General features: G+C 36.4%; 2 protein-coding genes across 3 annotated transcripts in view; one reads left to right on the forward strand and one right to left on the reverse strand.

The window, feature by feature from the left end:
* Window positions 1-347: 347 nt before the first annotated feature.
* On the forward strand, window positions 348-7,406 carry LOC129264314 (uncharacterized). The gene is made up of 5 exons (XM_054902171.2): window positions 348-488; window positions 3,707-4,111; window positions 4,972-5,144; window positions 5,753-5,837; window positions 6,719-7,406. The coding sequence occupies exons 1-5, from the start codon at window positions 461-463 to the stop codon at window positions 7,261-7,263; spliced, it is 1,236 nt and encodes a 411-aa protein (XP_054758146.2). The 5' UTR covers window positions 348-460; the 3' UTR covers window positions 7,264-7,406.
* Window positions 7,407-13,888: 6,482 nt separating this feature from the next.
* Window positions 13,889-18,948, reverse strand: part of LOC129264312 (eIF-2-alpha kinase GCN2-like) — a 56,169-nt gene continuing 51,109 nt past the window's right edge. For both annotated transcript variants that reach the window (XM_064102917.1, XM_064102918.1), the window contains exons 35-38: window positions 18,634-18,699; window positions 18,104-18,151; window positions 17,210-17,331; window positions 13,889-16,725 (exon numbers count right to left, since the gene is read on the reverse strand). In XM_064102917.1, coding sequence (XP_063958987.1) covers window positions 16,665-16,725; window positions 17,210-17,331; window positions 18,104-18,151; window positions 18,634-18,699 — 297 coding nt within the window. In that variant the 3' untranslated portion in view covers window positions 13,889-16,664. The remainder of the gene's footprint in view (window positions 16,726-17,209; window positions 17,332-18,103; window positions 18,152-18,633; window positions 18,700-18,948) is intronic.

An 18,948-nucleotide genomic window follows, 5' to 3' on the forward strand; every position in this document is an offset into this window, starting at 1 on the left:
TTGACAGTCTGCAAATGATGTGTTTTTGGTGAGAATATTATATACGAAATGGGTGATAGTTTATCAAGTTTACTAGTCTCTATCTACCAATCATTTCAAGTTATTTCTTCGTCTTCGGGAAATTAACAATTTATAATTTGAACAAATTGTGGGATTATTAAAAACATAGGGCCTCCGATATATTTTGATTATTTAGTAAAGATCTAAATATTCGCACAAAATAGAATTGTTCTATTAGGGACGGATTTGTATAGGGTAACACTTTCCTAGTGGTAAAACAATATCTATCTATCTATCTATCTGAATAAACCTATACATCTAGAATAATCCATCTTGATCATGAAAACAAACGTTAGGGGCGCAGTATACCGGTACGCAATTATTTCTGATCCAGCCTGCGGTTTTCGCCTTCAATTTATTTTCGGATTTACTTTTGCACTTTTGCGTGGAAAAAGAAACGATGGACATTACAGGCACAGCGTCATCAGGTCAGAAATTTTTCAGGAATTTACTGCTAAATTTATTGTGCACTGGAAGCTTAAAAAAATGGGTGTCTATTCACAACACAGGTGCATGTGGCCATTGCCTTTGGCGGCGCGTGCAATTATGATGCACATAATTCTATTGCGGATATCACAATTTCGTGATATTGTAATTGGAATTTCATAGGAGCGAAATCCCCGGTTAGGATATTGATTGTAGCTCAGTCATATTTGGCTTGCTTCTTCTTCTTCCTTTGAGTATGATGGGGTGTCCAAACTTCGCGGACTTTTCAAAAATATTCATCAGGCTTTAATTTGTTCACCAAATATTCAATCATAATTTATACAAAACCAATTCAACTTCAAGAAATGGTTACCACATTGATGGCAAGAAAGCCAAGATCGTAAACTAGTATAATTAAAATCATGGACGAAAATGTAAAGGTAGGTAAAGGGGTTTTGCCGGTATCGCGATCTCAAAATTCTATTCCGATCGGCCAAGAGCACTCACATGTATTGCGAGGTTAGTATTAGTATACTAACCTCACACCACGAACCGCGTTTGGCAGTGGATTTCTAACTAGTGGGTCGCGCGTGCTGGGATCTCACTTCTTGGGTCCACAACACACGACTTCTATGGCTTGAAGTATGGACACGCGCGAAGTTTGGACTCACTGCCATACAATCCTCTTTGTAGAGTAACTATAGTCGTACTTGAGTTGTTCTTGGGTGATGCCAGAGATGTGTATGGTGGTGTGACTAGCCAGGCGGCTTCTAGAGAGTAAAAATCATGTACTAACGTAAGGTCACTCTCATACGAAGCCAGGGCTTCCGTCATATACTTTTGCGTGTACCACCAAAAAACCTGAAACTTTCGCCCCCGAAATTTCTACTTTCTTTCTAAATAGTGTGTGACTGGAACTCGCTACCAAATGAGGTTGTCTCTGCTCCATCTGTAAATTCCTTCAAAGCCAGGCTTGATAAGTTCTGGAATAAAGAATGGTACAGTCACCCTTGGGAATGATTTGATTTGATTTGACAAAAATGATTGCAAATGCACCATGTACACTGGACACTGTCACACATATTATACATGTGGAAGAAGATTAAACTTGGACGAAAGCTAGACCTGGAAACTTGGCTGCAGCTTTCTGCATTTTTCCAGTACATCCGGTAATAATAAAGGTAATAAAAGGTAATAAAAGATTTAGCCCTAAATCATGTACATGGGATAAAACTTCATTTCCGACATTTCTACGCTCTCGTTGTTATTTTTGAACAAGAATTCATCAAAAAAATGAGAGAAATATTGTGTAAAGACGGAAGAGACTTGCCCGATGTTTACGCCGCCATCTTGTTTCCTATTGTTCTTCGCCAACGTTACAGACGTTGAGAGTGACCTTACGTTAGTAAATGATTTTTACTCTCGAGAAGCCGCCTGGCTAGGTGTGACCTTATTACGCGCGGGTTTTAACCTAATTTTGCGCATGATCGAATATCTCAATAATCTAGTCAAATTCAAAATCTTGAAAAACTGATATTACCAACAGAAAAAACGACTCGAAATTACTCGGTATAGATCTAGACCCTAACAGTGTACTATTTTCTCAAGGACTAAGCCTAAGGGCTCAATTTGTGAAAATATTGGCAAAACATCGGCAAATTTTGTTAGCTTTTGCGTCCGCTCCGACAAAAATCTGAACTTCTCAACAAGCATCAAGAAATTGCCAGTTTGCAAGCAGAGGTCTCCAAATAAATAAATAAAATGTGATATCAACCAAATTTATGGCATTTTAACCTCCATCTGATATAATTATCTTACCTTTGTCTACCTGATTTGGTTTCTAAAGTTGCAAAACGATCGTGCGCAATTTTTTAATGACACTTTCAGCTGAGCGCGCACTAGTCGATCGCTATGGTATTTTGACTGAGATCGCGATAGAGATGCCAGCTAAACCCTTGACCTACTTTATAATTCCATCAAGCAAATTTGACTTTGGATCTTGGCTTCCGTTTGGTATTTATGATTTTGGCTAATTTTGTATGAACTGTGAGAAATTTTTGATTGAAAATCAACTTCATGATAATTTTTAAAACCCCATCATTCAATGCAGTGCACGTGACTGTTTTGGTATAGACTATCCACAGCACTCTTCCAGAATCTTGGGTAAAAAGTAAAGTCTAAAGTAAAGATAGTCTAGACTCAGCGCTGTTTGAAACTTTACCTGTTTTGAAATCAAGCAATGTTAATAATTGGCTTTGGTTTTCGAATTGAAAAGTGCCAGCTTAATCAGGTTAATCTGCTCAGCTCATTGTGAAATTTGTCATTATCACTTCTCGTGTGTGTACGGTGTGTGCGCTGTGAACAATGTCATGACACGAAATTCCAAGTGACAAAGCTGTGTATTCAGTAAGAGGCGCACGGCCAATTTGGGAGACTCTCCCATGTGGGAGATTATCTCCAATAGACAGAGACTTTTGTAAAGAGTTGGGTATCCAATTTCAGAGAGTCTCCAGTTTGGGAGACCAATTTCCTCATGAAAAATTCCCCCTTTTCACTGTCTACTTTTGTTTTGATAAGGATTTTTGTTGTTATCCACACACAAAACAAATGGGCTTCTGACCTCAGCGAGACAAAATTTTGGATGGAAAAATTTATGTTCTTGTTGGTGTTGTTTCTTTTGTCCTTTTACAAAGTAAGTCTCCGATATGGGAGATTGTTTCCCATATTGGAGAGTCTCCCATAATGGCATTGCGCCTCGACTGGTAATATAAATTTGAAAAGGAAAATCATTGAATGGATTAAGAGAATGATTGTGGGTTTGATTGTAACAAAGATAATTACAAATTGGATGGAATTCCTGCATTTCAAAAGTGACAAATATTTTAGACATTGTTGATTTTTCAGGAAATTTCAACAAAATCAGGAGTATGGAAGGGCACGTTGACATCAATAGAATTATTAGAAAGCACGCTCTTTGTTTTTAGTTTATCCTTATAGCTGTGTAGAAAATTTATGTTTTTAGTTTTCATTCATATTCTGAGCATGAAATCTTTGTTAGTAAATTCAAACTGCAAAAGATAAGTATCGAGGAACTATGCTGGAGGATATATGTTAGCTTTGTCCAATGGGGATATGTGAAAATGAGACTTCACTGTGAGTGTGAAATATACTTCTTAAGTAATAATCTACTACTCTCTGTCTCACTTTGCCTATGATAAAGGTGACATGAAGAGAAACATGGCTGCCGTAAACCAGATGGCGGTAGACATGATTGTCAATCAGCGTGCCCTCCCATACTCACGAGGAAACCGCTCCATCAGGCCCAACGGCCGCAAGTACAACTCCTACACCCCCGAAATGCGCACCCGCATCGCCAAGTACGCGATGGTGGCGGGAGACCTGGAGACGGCGCAGCACTTTAGCCGTGAATTGGGACACAAGGTGGCGGTCACCAGCGTGTGGCGATTCCGAAAAGCCTACACCAGGGAGTTGAAACGGATCCACCAGGAAGGGGCCATGTACCAACCTAATTTGTACATTTCGGGGGAGAGGCGACAGGGAGGGCATCGGAGGTTTGTCGGAAGGAGTCGAGATGTGGAAATCAATATTGCCCCTGTTGAACAAGGTGCATCATTCAGAATTGATTGAGGATTAGGATGCCCTATTGCCGCAGAGGGGGGGGGGGAGGGGAGGCTAGGGCTTTTGGCCATTTCTCCCTTTAGAACTTTGAATAATTGTGCTCTGAAATGGTGTTAGATCAGGTTAGATTGGACATTAAATTCAACTTGCGTGTCCTGTCTCTGAACATAAATTCGAGTTGATCATTATTTAGATTTTTATGTTCTCTGTAATTAATGGAGTTGAATACACGCTGTTCACTTCCAGCAACTCATTTTCATTAAGGAACTCGTACATGGTATACTTTGATTTCCCTACAACTCTAAAATACAAATACTTTTTTGTACTGATACCTGGTTCTGTGTACCTTATTTGGTACAAGTGAATCTCTATGAATTGCAAGATGATATGATGTCATGAAATTTTACATGTTGAATTTTGAAAGGATGTTGAAGTTTAAAAAGCTACATTCGTAAAATAATTTGAAGAGGATTGAAAACTCTTAAAAGTAAATATATGAAATGTGTAGATCTTCCCAAAGAAGAATTTCTAGGTCATTCAGATATCTTCTATTTTCAATGGATATTTGATTTTCATGAAGTTAACTTCCTTCAACTTTTTCTTTTTTTTTTCAATTTCCCACCTTTTTTTCTATTGCTGTCACTACTTTTTATTTCTTGCATTGAGATTTCTTATCTGTATTCTTTGCATGACTATTTTCTCCTATTTATTCGCATTCTTGTAAAATGCTCTTACTTCTGCCTTCCCATTTCTTCATCAATATTTTGTATCTTCCTCAGTCTATATTGATCAATGCTTATCTAACTGTGTCTGTTTTGTTTTCTGTCTGTTTGTCTATGTGAACAGGCCTTGGCGATCAGATGGATCTTGGGGCAGACTGCGACTGGACCCCTCCCACGGAGGCCGAGATGAAAGTAATCCAAGCGAAGAAAGAGAGGTCAGATAAGATCAGTAAGCTGATGGGAGATTACCTCCTGAAGGGATACCGCATGCTTGCCACCACCTGCTCGCTTTGCGGGGTGAGTGCACTTTTATACCAAATGAATAGAATGAAATGGTCATTATGTAATATATATGTTTGTTGCATGTTTTTGTTACAGTGTAATATTGACATCTATCATCTTTATGTACCCTGTATCTTGTTCACAAAAACCATTATTTTGGTTTTATATCAATGGCAGCCAATGGTTTAATTTTTTTTCATTGTACAAAAGAGTGCTATAAAATTGAAAGAATAAAGGCCCTTTTAGAAAAAATGATTCTAAGATAAAGCTGAATGGGAGAAAATAAGATATTTGCTGAAAATCTAGCATTGTTATGTCTTGTTAAGTTCTTTATTTAGTATTCCTGATTTCAGTGGATGCACAAGCTTAGAATAAACAATTATTAAATGTAATGAATAAGTCTGCCAATTATTTGTAAATTTGCACTCGGTCCTTGGTCTGCTTCTGCAGAAAGAAGTAAAAATATATTTGCCACAGTTGCAATTGATATATCAACTGGATTTGCAACTGAATTTTTTGCAATCAAATGCAAATATTTTCAGATAGTTGGATAGCTAGGAGACATCTATCATTGAATACTGTATTCAACCTTTAACTTGTATCCTTTCTGTCACCATATACAGACAATCCTACTAAGAGACAAGCAACAGAAGGATTATTGTGTGACTTGCAATGAACTCGCTACAGAACATGCCAAGGATGACCCAGGTCAGTTTGTCACTTTCTCATTTTTAATGACCAGGGCCCCATTTCATAAACATTACCGTTATGGTAGCTCTGCCATCCAATAGTAATTCCCATAGAATCCTTGATTTTGATTGGTTGTAAAGCAATGTTTCCGTGGTAGTTACCATTGGATGGCAATGTTACTATGATGGTAACTTTTTGTTAGGAATGGTCCTGGGTGAGTGGTGTGTGTGTGGGGGGGGGGGGGGGGGGAGGTTCCCTGAAAAAAAAATGACAAGGAAGAAATACTACTGTACTGCACTGTCATAAAGCAAAGTTGTGTTTATTTTTTAGAGCATCTGTAACAAAACAGTGCTGTAATGCATACATTTGCTTTTACATTACCAATTGTTTTGGAAAACTGAATGATCTTTATACTATCACTTTGACAAGGCTGGAAGATATGGAAGTCCCATGATGCACATTGCACTGGGAAGGGAAAATGCAAACCTCATATGACAATGACAACATTAGCTGGGACTGGAGCATATTAAACAATGCAGCATCTCATTCACTACCTAAAGATTGAAGTTCAGCGTGGCCATGATTTGATTACTGCGAATGAAAAAGCTCTACGTTGGGCCAGGTCATGGGTTTGTATCTGATCGATTTGTTTAGATGTCAGATACAAAAACAAAAAGTGTTTTACAGACTCTGAAAAGCTAAGAACTGCAGATACTGTCTTTGAATACCTCATAGAGTTTGGTTGAACCATGATGCTACGATCATTCCAATGAAACCAACTCCAAACTGACAGATTGTATGTCATTGGAAATAATAAATTTGGTCTGTCTAGAGTATGTTTTGCCAGTGTGACTGGCATCATCATCATTAAATGTATCTTTTTGGCATTCTCTTGACAGCTCTGAGTGCAGAAGCAGCAAGATCTCAGGTCAGGGAGCATGAACTGGTAAGGGCCTCACCGTCATCCTCGTCCTCGTCATCAGGTACCGGCGGTGCTGCCTTGTCTAACACCGATGACCGGTCCATCACCATCACCAATGTTTGTTCGGTTCCTGAGACCCTCCGCACCCTCCAGCTCCAAGGAACCGCTTCCACAACTGCTCAGAGAGTCCAGCAGCAGCAGCAGGCGTCCCACACCCCGTCACCACCGCCGCCGCCTCCTCCAAATCCCCAAGCCACCGTCCTCCCCCAGACGGCTGGCTCGTTGATGAACAATGCTGTCGCCAGTACCAGCACGATAGGTGCACCGGGGGTCCGGCCTTGCGGGAATCGGAACACGAGGGTAAGCCTAGTGATTGGGCAGACAGTGGACTCGGTCTTGGACAAGCTCACATGGGCAAGTGCGGAGCTCAGGAAGAGCACGAATGTTGAGTCCTGCACTCAGTTGTGCAGGCTCATCCAGGCCTGTGCTGATGCTTTGGACAGTTTGAAGGAGACGGATTAAAACTGAAGAAAAATAAACATTGAAAGACTTTGTATCTTCCTGGTAACCATTGTATGGGGGGAATCAAACAAGTTTGCTGTCAGTGTAAAGTATCTTTGTGTCTAGATGTTGTATCAATCTGACAATATAAGACGTAAATTCAACATTTTCATCTTGTTGACTTTAGATGTCACTGTTTCTTTTTTACCGTTGGTGTCACAACTACTATGCTAAAAGAATAAATTGTAACTTACTATGTACATGTATTTCAGGCAGAATCAACAGATTCATATTATAGGTAGTGTAACTGTACATTGCACTATTGCACGATTGTAAATAACACCACAGGTCAAGGTCAGACCTAGTTCAGATGTCGAAAGGTCAATGAATCTTTCTTTATTAATTCTCGCTACCCCAAATAGGAACAAAAATCTCATAATGCGCGAGACGAGATAATTTTCACTCCGTCGGGTCGTCATCACCACTTCCGGTTCAAAGTCATGCTCGCGCGAGGTTCGCGATACTGAGTTTTCCACCACGCTGAAATCGATGCCAATCAGCGTAATATGTACAGATTATAATACTTTTTATTTAATTTGGTCAGTTTTGATTCCATTTGAATTATAAATAAAAATGAAAAATATATTTCACGTGAAAATAATTTTTATTCATGTTTTTATCTGGTTATAAAAAAGTAAACAAAAAATGAATATCTTACAATTTTGCATTTAGCGACCGGCCTGACATCACGATCGTATTTGACTAGACGCTAAATATATAAAGCATTCATTCCGTTCAATTTTTCGTCGACCACAAAATGGATAAAAAATCAGTTTCGGAACTTTAAAAAATCTTAACTGACAGAGGAATATAAAGGCCGTTAAACTGTATCGTGAAAGAGAGGGTTGTGATCACGAACTTTCTGAGCGAAGCGACGTTGTGTTGTTGTGCATGACAGCACTGTTGATCTGAATGGCAAAACAGTGCATTGGACTTCCGAACAGGAAGTTGTAATACCGCAAAGCTATCCCATAATGCAATGCACGTTACAGGGATTTTTCCCGGATCTCGGCGAAATCGCTATTTGGGGTAGCGAGAATTACTGTTGTGCAATAACTTTCTTCAAATTTGAGGCAAAAATCACAAAACATATTCAAAAGTTGCATCCTCTGGAGGCTTATCAATTTTGAAAATTGAATTGAAAATTGGCAATGCCGTTAACTCATTGAGTGCTTCGTGCACGCTACGTATCCTACTATAACATGCCACACTCGTGCTCGCACGCCTACTATTGATTGCTTTGTGCTTGCATTGTTTCCTACCCTCGCCTGCTTCGTGCATGACTGCGCACATTAGGAATTACAATCATTGTTACGCCGTTTTGCGTTGTATTGCGCATCGCATGCACGCCGTAATTAGCACTATTGTGTGCAGTGCGAACTCTGCTTTCTGACAGATCAACTTTCGCGGTTTACATTCGACTTTTTCGAGTATTTCTACATTTTTTACAAGATATAGGCTCCGCCTCCGAGAGGAAAGAGACCTAGGTTTTTTTATCCATACAATACACTCCACAAAATGGAACTACTTGATAAAACTCATATTTTAGCGGTAAAGATAATAACCAATCCATATAAAGAGGACACCATTATTAAGGGTAATGAAATTTCCTACAACTTTACTACACAATATTTTGTGGATAAACTAATCGTTAGAGAGTTACAAGCAATTGTAATCATGACTATTGAAAAGAGTGAATACGACTCGCGATCCAAAAATCAATGTGGCACAGGGGGGTTTTGTGGCTGGCACAGGGAATTAGCATCGGATTAGCACTGTGGCGTTGGGTTAGTAGTGTGTATGGCATGTTAAGAGTTAAATGGTGAACACCATCCTCATACACAAAAGCTGATAAAAATGGTCGTTCTTGACAGATGGGCGATGTACTTGTATGCAAGTTCATATCATAGATCACACAATTACCTTCAACTTGATAATGTGTATGCAATGTAATGCCCCAAGTCTGGACAGTCTCCCATGCATCTGTGCAATTTTAATTAAAGACGACATACAACTGCAAACTCTACATTTGCAATACAGAGACAATTATGGATGAAAATATCCATTACAAATTTCAAAAATCTCCTGCAAAAGCCTCAAAATGCAGTTCTCCTCACCAAACCTTTTTTTTTAAATCTCAATATGACAGACTTGTTTTTCATAAAAAGGAAAAAAAAATATATAATTTTGATATTTTTTGCACACTTTTCAGAGCATAAGGTACAATATTAAATGAAGCTTCGTGAAATATTAAATATATTCTATTTCATGCTTCTGGGGGCCAATTTGTCAAGAGTGGTAATTTTCTGTCTTAAAATATAATATAATGGAAATTTGTATCGTGACGTTCTGATTGCATGATTTCATACATTTATTATAAAAAAAGTAATTCAATTTTCAAGGGCTAATGTTAAGATATTATTGAATATTATGTTTTAAATTCACCAAAATATGAAGAAGAATTTATTGATACTCAACTGACACCTCTTATACCACCCATGACTCAACTCATTGATTTTGAAGACATGAATTCCATTTTTCCAAGTTCTAGCAAGTACTATAGGGTTGAAAAGAAATTGATGTAAGTGAATGCATGGCTAATAAGCTTGCTATTCCTCACTTAGTAAAGATATTGAGGGATTCTTGTCAAAGATACCAGTCTTTTCTTTTATTTACATGAGAAAGAACCTTGTTGTTGCATGTTTGTTTGTATTCACCCTAAATAGACTGGGCAAATTCGATGCCTAAAGAAGACTGAGGGGGGGGCTGATTCAGCCACCCCTTTGTGATCTCAGCTGTCGATCCTGCGATCGCGATGAAAATTGGCACGCACGTTACCCATGGCATAATCTACAAAACTACAAGATAAAATTCTGTGAAAAATCTCATTGCTAATTTATGCATAAATAAATTAATTAACTATATAATGCCCCTAGAATGCTTATTTTTGGTTCCTGGACTCTTGATAGGAATCTGATCAAATGTACTTTTTTTAAATTTCAACATCACATTTTTTCTTTTTTTCTTTGTTTTTTTTCGATGGAAATTGTCGGGTACTTTATTTTGACCACAAACAAGACAAAATTAATGTATTTTAATCAGTAAAAGGAAAAATGATACATTTATGAATTTTGGCTAAAAACACCATTTGCATTGGATTTGTACACAAATTTTATGTTTTTGAGCAATTTTGGGTCTGCATACACTTACGAAATGTTGCGTAATTTCGGAACCGCGTACCCGGGGATCGCAATTTTGGTCTAAAAAGTTGTGGGAGACTTGGAAGTAAAAATATTTTGCGAGTGACGCGGTCAAAAAAATTTGCGCGGTGGATTTATTGCGAAAAATATTGAGTCAGCCCCCCCGTCTTATTAGGCTTAATGAGAAAGTAAACTTATTTATTTCAAGATCATCATACTGAATCAGCCCCCCCCCCATCTTTTTAGGGTTAATGAGAAAGTAGACTTATTCATTTCAAGATCATCATACTGAATCAGCCCCCCCCCCCCCATCTTTTTAGGGTTAATGAGAAAGTAAACTTTATTTATTTCAAGATCAGCATGGATTGCTTTTGTCAAATAAAGTGTCTGTTCTTGTATAAGTGAGACTCCTAGTATTTTGTAATGTTCCAATGTTATTTCCTTCCTCCTTATAGTTCATAAGTTTTTGGGTAAATTTGATGATTGGGTAGTACGGACTTCCGTTGTGTCGCCCAGTTTAAAATGGTAAATTGCTGATTTAATTGGTCTTCTCCCGCTCCTCTCCCTCTCATTTCATTTCACCCAATATGGTCCAATTCTACAAGATATAATCAGTGAATTAGTGCATTTTTAAGTGTTTACCTATAAGGTAAATTACCGATTCGTCTATTGCCATTCTGTCTAGTAACATTTCATCTAATCACCAGTTCGTCTGTGACCACTTTGTCTCTTAACCAGTTGCTCTTCTACCCATTTTCTTTTCATTCATTTCGCCCAATTAAAAGTTGGTCCAATTAGAACAAATGGTGTATGGACTAAATGGCTATTGGACCAACTGGTTATTAGACGAATTGATGAGTGGACAAAATGGCAATTAGACCATGTGGATAGTGGCCGAACTGATGGTAGACCAAGTGATAGTAGAAGAGTTGGTAATTGTACAATTGGCATTAGACCAATTGAAATTAAACCCTCTATGATACAGACAAATAAACTCACCAGCCTTCGGTGCTTGATGCAGAAATAGTTGACAAGTCCTCCAAATGAGAAAGAAGTCAAGCGATAATACCAATTTACACATTTTAATTAACAAGAGCCTGACGGCCTATGTCTGTTGACAACAGAAGTGCGAAATATATTAACAAATGAAGAGTATGGAGGTCATGATGCAATGACCACCACTCCTGCGAAGCCCTGACAGAATGCATGGGGATAGCAATACGAGTGAGTGAAGTGTTCTCCATAGAAATGCTGCACAACTCCAACTTGGATAACACAAGCGATAGATATTTAAAGATGGAAACCAAAAGGACGTAAGTAAAAACTGGTTCTCGTGATGGAAAATATAACTGTAGAAAATGCAATATGTAATAATCCACAACTGTTGGAAAGCCTCTTGCTGAATTGAAAGAAAATGAGGTTGGCTAGTAGAAACTGTATATGTCCACTGGGTGAAAACTTCATACTGAATGCAGTGAAGGTTTGTTCTTGATATTGAGGTCTCTCTCTCATGCTTAATTGTAACTGGCTGGTTGTTACCGAGTGAGTAAAACATCTAGTAATGATAGTAGAAAAAACAGAAGTTGAGCATTCCTTGGCTTTATGAAAGGACATGAATGAATTCTTGGCTGCTACTTGACAATGAAATCTAGACCAATGGTTGGGACAAAAGAGTCAAGTTGAATAGAAAAAAAGCATTGAAACATGTGGATCACCTGTCTTAGCATGATCAAAATAAATAAAGTAGTGATCAAGATCTGATTGAAGGTGTTTGATGATTAACCCCAAAAATCTTTCTTAATTTTTTTTTCACTTTCTCCATCTTTTCCCTGAAACAAAGGGTCCACGGAATACTCTGGTAATAAATCCTACCCAATGTCCAGTACGCTTGTTCATACAGTAGAATCTGCATTTCAGACATGCCAACCGTTCCCTTTTTAGGGTATTTGTTCCTTTTTTTGCTAGGAATACACCAATACTTTTTTTGTATGATTTGTTACTTTTTTTAAATTTCCGATCATGGAGTATGTATTATACACAGTGCATGACACTAGCGCCGGTCCGACAGTCCCAGACCAGTAAAAATCACTGTCGGGCCAGTAATTTGTTGCATGCAAAGAACAAGTAAATTCTTGCCTAAGAGCACATGTTTAAAATGATGAATAATCAAGTTTTCAAGTAGAGTAATTTCACATGTTTTTTTCACCGATCTCACTACAACAGGCTGGCGATTGTTACGTTGAGACAAATCTTTAATTTTTGTCAAAAAATACTTTTTTTTCCTTCTAAGATTTTAAGAATACTTTTTTTGTTAGAGGTTGGCAATGGACCTGAAAAATGGTTTGACTTAAAGCATTATCCAAATTATGGAAGGCAGACTACTGTAGAATGTAGGCCTACTGTAGATGCCATTTATGCAAAAGCAGATAAAGGCGTCCCTACCAAAAGTTGTAAAATCCAATGATTTTGATTCTCATTAGCGACACTAGTTGAAATCTGTTCTTTATTACATCTGTTTGTGGAATTGCTGTGACTGCTATATTACCCTCAAATGACCTAAAAGCAATGATTGTCTACACTAAAATTTACTTTTCAAAGTCTTTGAACACCTAGAAGAGCACTTGTACCAAAGTATGTTTTTTCTTTAAATAATATGATTTTGTAAAAAAAAAAAAAATCATGTCTCTATTTCATAAAACTTTCACAAATATGGTTATTGGATTAATGTAATTTCAGGTAACTTTAAAAAAAAAATCATTTTGTTAAAACCAGGGTGAGATATACACATGTTTTTTTTTTTCATCTGCAAGAGCAGTGCGCATTTTAGCTGGCATGCAGCTTGAGTGCTACGATGAGCGCGCCACGTATTTTATTATGAAATACAGTTTTTTGGGGAAAACAGTTTTTTCTATCACAGAATACACTTTTTCATTCGCAGAGGTTGGCAGGTCTGCAGTCAAGCTGCTCAAAACGATAAGACACTTCTTTATACTCTGCTCCTGGTCTACATTTCTCCTGCTTCAAGCCATCATATTACGTCTGTCGTGGTTTACAGTCCTCAGCACTTCACCATATCTAAAAAAAGATTACATTTTTTCTCTCTCATCTTGTATCTTCTTGCCTTTCCATTCTCCTTTTTCTTTTCTCGTCAATCTGTCTGAATTAAACCTTTCCAACAGTCTTGTTTCAGAACTTCACTTGGTGAACCGTCAACCTCCACCCAGACCTAGATGTAATACCAGTGCAGCAAGTTCAGTCATTCACAGAATCATTCTCAATCAATTTTCTTCTAGAATCACTCTTACACATGTAATATACTCTAGTTTACATCATCAATTGAGATCACCACTTTGGCAGTGACAAAATACAAATAAACACATATTTTTAGGAAAGCAAGGCATAGTGTAGCGGTGCCTATTTATTAGCTCAAATTTGAATGAGTTGGTGAATTGCACAAAGATATCCTACAGTTATACATTTTTCACATAAGTGTATAGTGCTCACAAGAATTATAACATTAAATGAAGGGTTGGGACTGTTTCTTCTATTAAAAAATGTTTAGAAAGTTATGCAGGATAGAGCCAAAGATGTCTAAACACAGTCTGAAGTCTTCAGACTAGTTCCTGCTTGTTAGACCCTTACTGAATTGATCAATTTTGGGTATCTGGGTGCCCGCCTGAAATTTACAAGGGTACCCGGGTGCAGAAAACCTGAAATTAATAGCCCTACTTATAAAATAAGGTGATTAAAAACATGTTTGCTTTAGAAACTGGTTTGCAACAATCTAATAATTTGTCAAGTTCATTGTGTTTTTATGAACAGCTTTATGTCATACCCCCTATTAACCATTAATGTCACAATAAGATCTTTAGCACCAAAAATAAATTAATCTTTCTATAATACAAAAGGTACAAAAAGAACGGCTTTACATTTGCTTTAAGCTTGAAATGTGGATAAAATCTATACATATTTTGTCTCTTTGACAAATCAAATTAACAAATACAATATAAGAGCTGTAAACCATAAAGGAGAATACAACACTTGATCACTTGCCTCAATCTCAATATAAAATAACATTATATACAGTGGCTGGAAGACTAAAGTGGACATTTATGTACTAGTATATAACAAAGTGACTAAGTACTTGATACATAAAGACATTATGAATCTTAATTTTTTTTTTTAAAGAGAAAGGAGTGAACAATAAAAAAAATCTCATGATTGTCAGTAATTATGATATTTCCACGGGGCATATGAACATCCCTACTTGATGGACATTTGTGTCAGTTTCTATGATTTTATAATATACAGTGAAACCTGTCTATAGTGCCCACCCTCAAGGCAAACACAAAACTTTTCCTTTACAGAGACGTAGCTACTATACTGCAGAAAGATTCATATACACATAACATGCCTCCATGGGAATCAGTTTTAGTGATCACTAAAGACAGGTGATTGCTATTGACAAGTTCTTATACACATAACATGCCTCCATGGGAAGCAGTTTTAGTGGTCACTACAGGCAAGTGGCTGCTATAGACAGGCGACCACTAAAACAGGACTTTACACCCAAACCTCTCCTTTGGGATATAATGTTACATTGTTACTCATGGACCTCAAACGTATAAAGTAACCCCCAAATTAGGGGCTGTCTGACAAACAAATCTCTTCAAAGTTTTATGCAAGCAGGGTGACAGTGAATTGAAATTGCATCCGATCTGACAAGCTTTTTGTGAATGACATGGAAGTTCTCATCAACTTTACGGGGTCCATGCTCATTGTATAATGGTTTGAACAATTAAGGGTAGTCGCCTGTACTATAAACCAAACATACACATACACTTTTATCTATTTCTCTTGCTAGTATATGGAATGTAAAATGAGCCAAGATGTAAACTGGGTCCTTGAGTTTATAACTCACCATTGTGTACAACAGACCTAGAGACATTTACTTTAATGATTAGTAGCAATTATATGACACTAAGATAGATCCTTGTCATTTGATTGGTTGTTTGATATCGATCATTCAGCCAATTTTACAATGACGTCATCATCCGTGCAATTTTGCATCCATTCATCGTGCAATTTTGGATCCATACTATTTTGTACATTGCACACGTGCCGACACCACAGGCGCTACACGTGTGTTTGCAATGGTCGTGTTGAATGTATGCGACAATTGACAGGCCGCATTCGGACAGAATGCACTTTTATTCAAATTTGTAAATGTCAAATGACAAAGATCTATATTTTGGGTGTCATATAAAACAAATAATGAATGTTCTTTTCATTCGAACAATGAACAGAATAAATATGAAATTAATAATCCATTCAACTCCGCTATGCCTCGTTGAATGGATCATTTCATCTTTCACCTCATGAAGTATACTGTCCACTGCACTCATAAACATTCATTATTTGTATACTAAAAAGCTTTCTCAAGGGCATGCGTGAAATCAGGTAGATGAAGAATAAGGAAAAAGATTGCCGTGAACCATGTCTAGTTTGTATTTACAGACAGATGGCTATTCATATCATGGTGTTCAAATTTGCCATTTTCTTTTGGTCACAGATCAGGGGAACATTTCACAAAAGAAATAGCCAATTATTTTCATTGACTATTTTTGTAAGCTACTGAAATCCTTGCATCTGATTGGCTCAGAGCAACTTGGTCAGTGGAAATCACTGACAAGATGGTTCATGCAACGCTCCCCTGGGGAGCATTTCATGCAGAGTTTTTTTCAGTGACTTTCACTGACAAATTGGCTTTCAGCCAATCAGAATCAAGGATTTCCAGTAGCTTATAACAATAGTCAGTGAAAACCACTGACAAAAATCTCTGTGAAACACTCCCCTGTACATGAAGTACTGAATGATTGGAAGCCAGATAAGAATGATGATTTTAACGATTGATTGTACATTGTAGTATATGCATCAATAGTGAAAATTTGTTCTATGATCATTGCTAAGCTTTGTGTTACGGGCTCCAGGAGTGTTTTATGAAGCAAATATCCTGTGGTTTTCACCGACAAATTTGTTCTAACCCAATCATATGCAAGAATATCGGTAGCTTATAACAGTTGTCAGTGTAAATTACTGTCTATTCATTTCATGGAATGCTCCCCTTATTTCAGTTGAGATACCATCATGATGAGATACTGGTCATAGTACCACTTTGAAACCATCTTCTCTGTATGTGTATAACACCAACGGAACGTTGCCACTGCAGGGTGGGAAGAAGGACAACAAAAGAAATAGTATGTTAATAAACAAACAATATATGCAAAAGCTATTTCATGGATGAGCAATGGTATACAACAGAGTACACTTTGTTAAAAACATTTAGGTTATGTTGCAAACAGTTTAATTGCAACTTAAAATGCCCAAGCAAAATGGCATTGATCATCACCATCTTTCATAATTAAAAAGCATACAAATGAACAACAAAAATATACAATAATGATATAAATAAATAATTTAAAGATTGAGAATGGAAAAAAAAAATGAATTTTATCGATCATGGATTTTGATGTATGTTATTAAGATTTGGAAAATAAAATCATTTTGAATTGAAATTGAAATAAAATGCAAAAAAAATAACACATAAGAATAAGAAATAAATAATTTATAGAAACAGAGAGTGGCTTAAAAATGGAATAAAACCAACAACAAAAAGAACAAAAAGTTTTGACGAAAACTTCTCTTACTCTTCTTCTTGTTTGAGTTCGAACATCTCATCAGCAATTTTGTTGATATATTTCCTGTATTTGTTGTATTTCTCTGTTACTGATGAAACACTAGCCTGGAATGAGTTTCCATCACTATCAAACTGAAAGACAAAGGGGGGGATAACATGATGATGATAATGATACTATTTATATTAATAATAATAAAGATAATGATGATAATAATATTAATAATAATAATTATGATAACAATAATAATGATGATGATGATAATGATGATAATAAAATTATAATGATAAGAAGAATAAAGATGCAGATGATAATTATAACAATAATTTAGAATTATGAGGTGCCGATTATCTAATTGCCTATTCAATAATGCACTATGTATTACCTATATATAATATTTTGCTATGTCTGTATGTCTCTTTTCCTCTTCAAATTGAATACAATTTGAACGTATCAAACATTCTTATTTTACATCCAATTTAGATGAAATTTCAGTGTTTAGCTCTTTTTAATTTCTATTTTTATTCAAATCAATCCTTTATTGGGGGTAGGCTTCCCTTAGCCCATCTTAAGTAGCTGTCAGTTGTCGTGAGATTGTCAGGTATGTGTATTTGTTTTTCTTTGTATTTGTTGATCATATTCTTATTACACCATCTTCTCTGTTCACATCTACTCTAGATTGTGCAATGTAGAACACCTATAATCATCACATTTCTAACAAATTGGATTGAATACCATATTCTAGCTCTTGGCACAGAGTGGGGAAAATTCATGTTTAAACATATATATTTATATGTATTTAATATCGATCATGAAAATGAATCCTATAAGTTACTAAACCTTGTAACTATGTTTCACCCTCCTAATATTAAATTAAATGAAATAGATATACAGTTAATAGCTTACATCTAACATGACAGCCATGTTCTTCAACACACACAGAGGAAGATCAACCTGTACAAAAAGAATACAGGACAGTTATGATAAAACGTTTTAACAGCTTGTACTGAGATAGCTACATTTCAGCATTAAAATAATGAGGGAATTTAGAGTGAGATAAAGATTCTGATAAGCATTACATCACATGAAATGAATTTCAGTGAAAATTATTGCTTAGCCAATATAAGATCAAGGAATGATCCAAGAATGTTAATTTACACATATATAAATTTTAGAAACATAAAGTCATGAAAATTTGTCTCTTGTACTCAAAATTTCTACTCTCTTCACCACTGCCACTTTTGCATAACCAGAATTCTTCCACAAATAAAACTAATACACTTACTCCACTCACTCTCTCTCACTCACTCACCCACTTACTCATTCATTTATTTATTCATTCATTTATTCATATTTCATTCAACCATAACAAATATATCAATATTTTACAGATTTATTATAAACATCATCATCATCATCATTTCTTAAATACTTACAGCAATGACCACCACTATACAGCGTGAAGAAAACATCTCCAGTACAGACTCTATCCTCACTTGGATCTATAAAACACAAAATAGCAATGTTAAGAATATAAACTACGAAAAAAAAATTAACGTAATTTGTGTGATCATTAGTATCTCCTATGACATTATAATTGATATAGTAACCCAGAATTTGATGTCAGTAAAAATGGAAAGTTATTCCTTACCCAAAATTGAATTACTATTTAGAGTAATTTGGTCCACTTTCAATCAATGACAAAACCCATTTGGTCTAAGTACTTTTGATAAATTCATCACTTGGTATAT

The sequence above is a fragment of the Lytechinus pictus genome, chromosome 7 (genome assembly GCF_037042905.1).
Source record: "Lytechinus pictus isolate F3 Inbred chromosome 7, Lp3.0, whole genome shotgun sequence".
Taxonomy (NCBI): domain Eukaryota; kingdom Metazoa; phylum Echinodermata; class Echinoidea; order Temnopleuroida; family Toxopneustidae; genus Lytechinus; species Lytechinus pictus.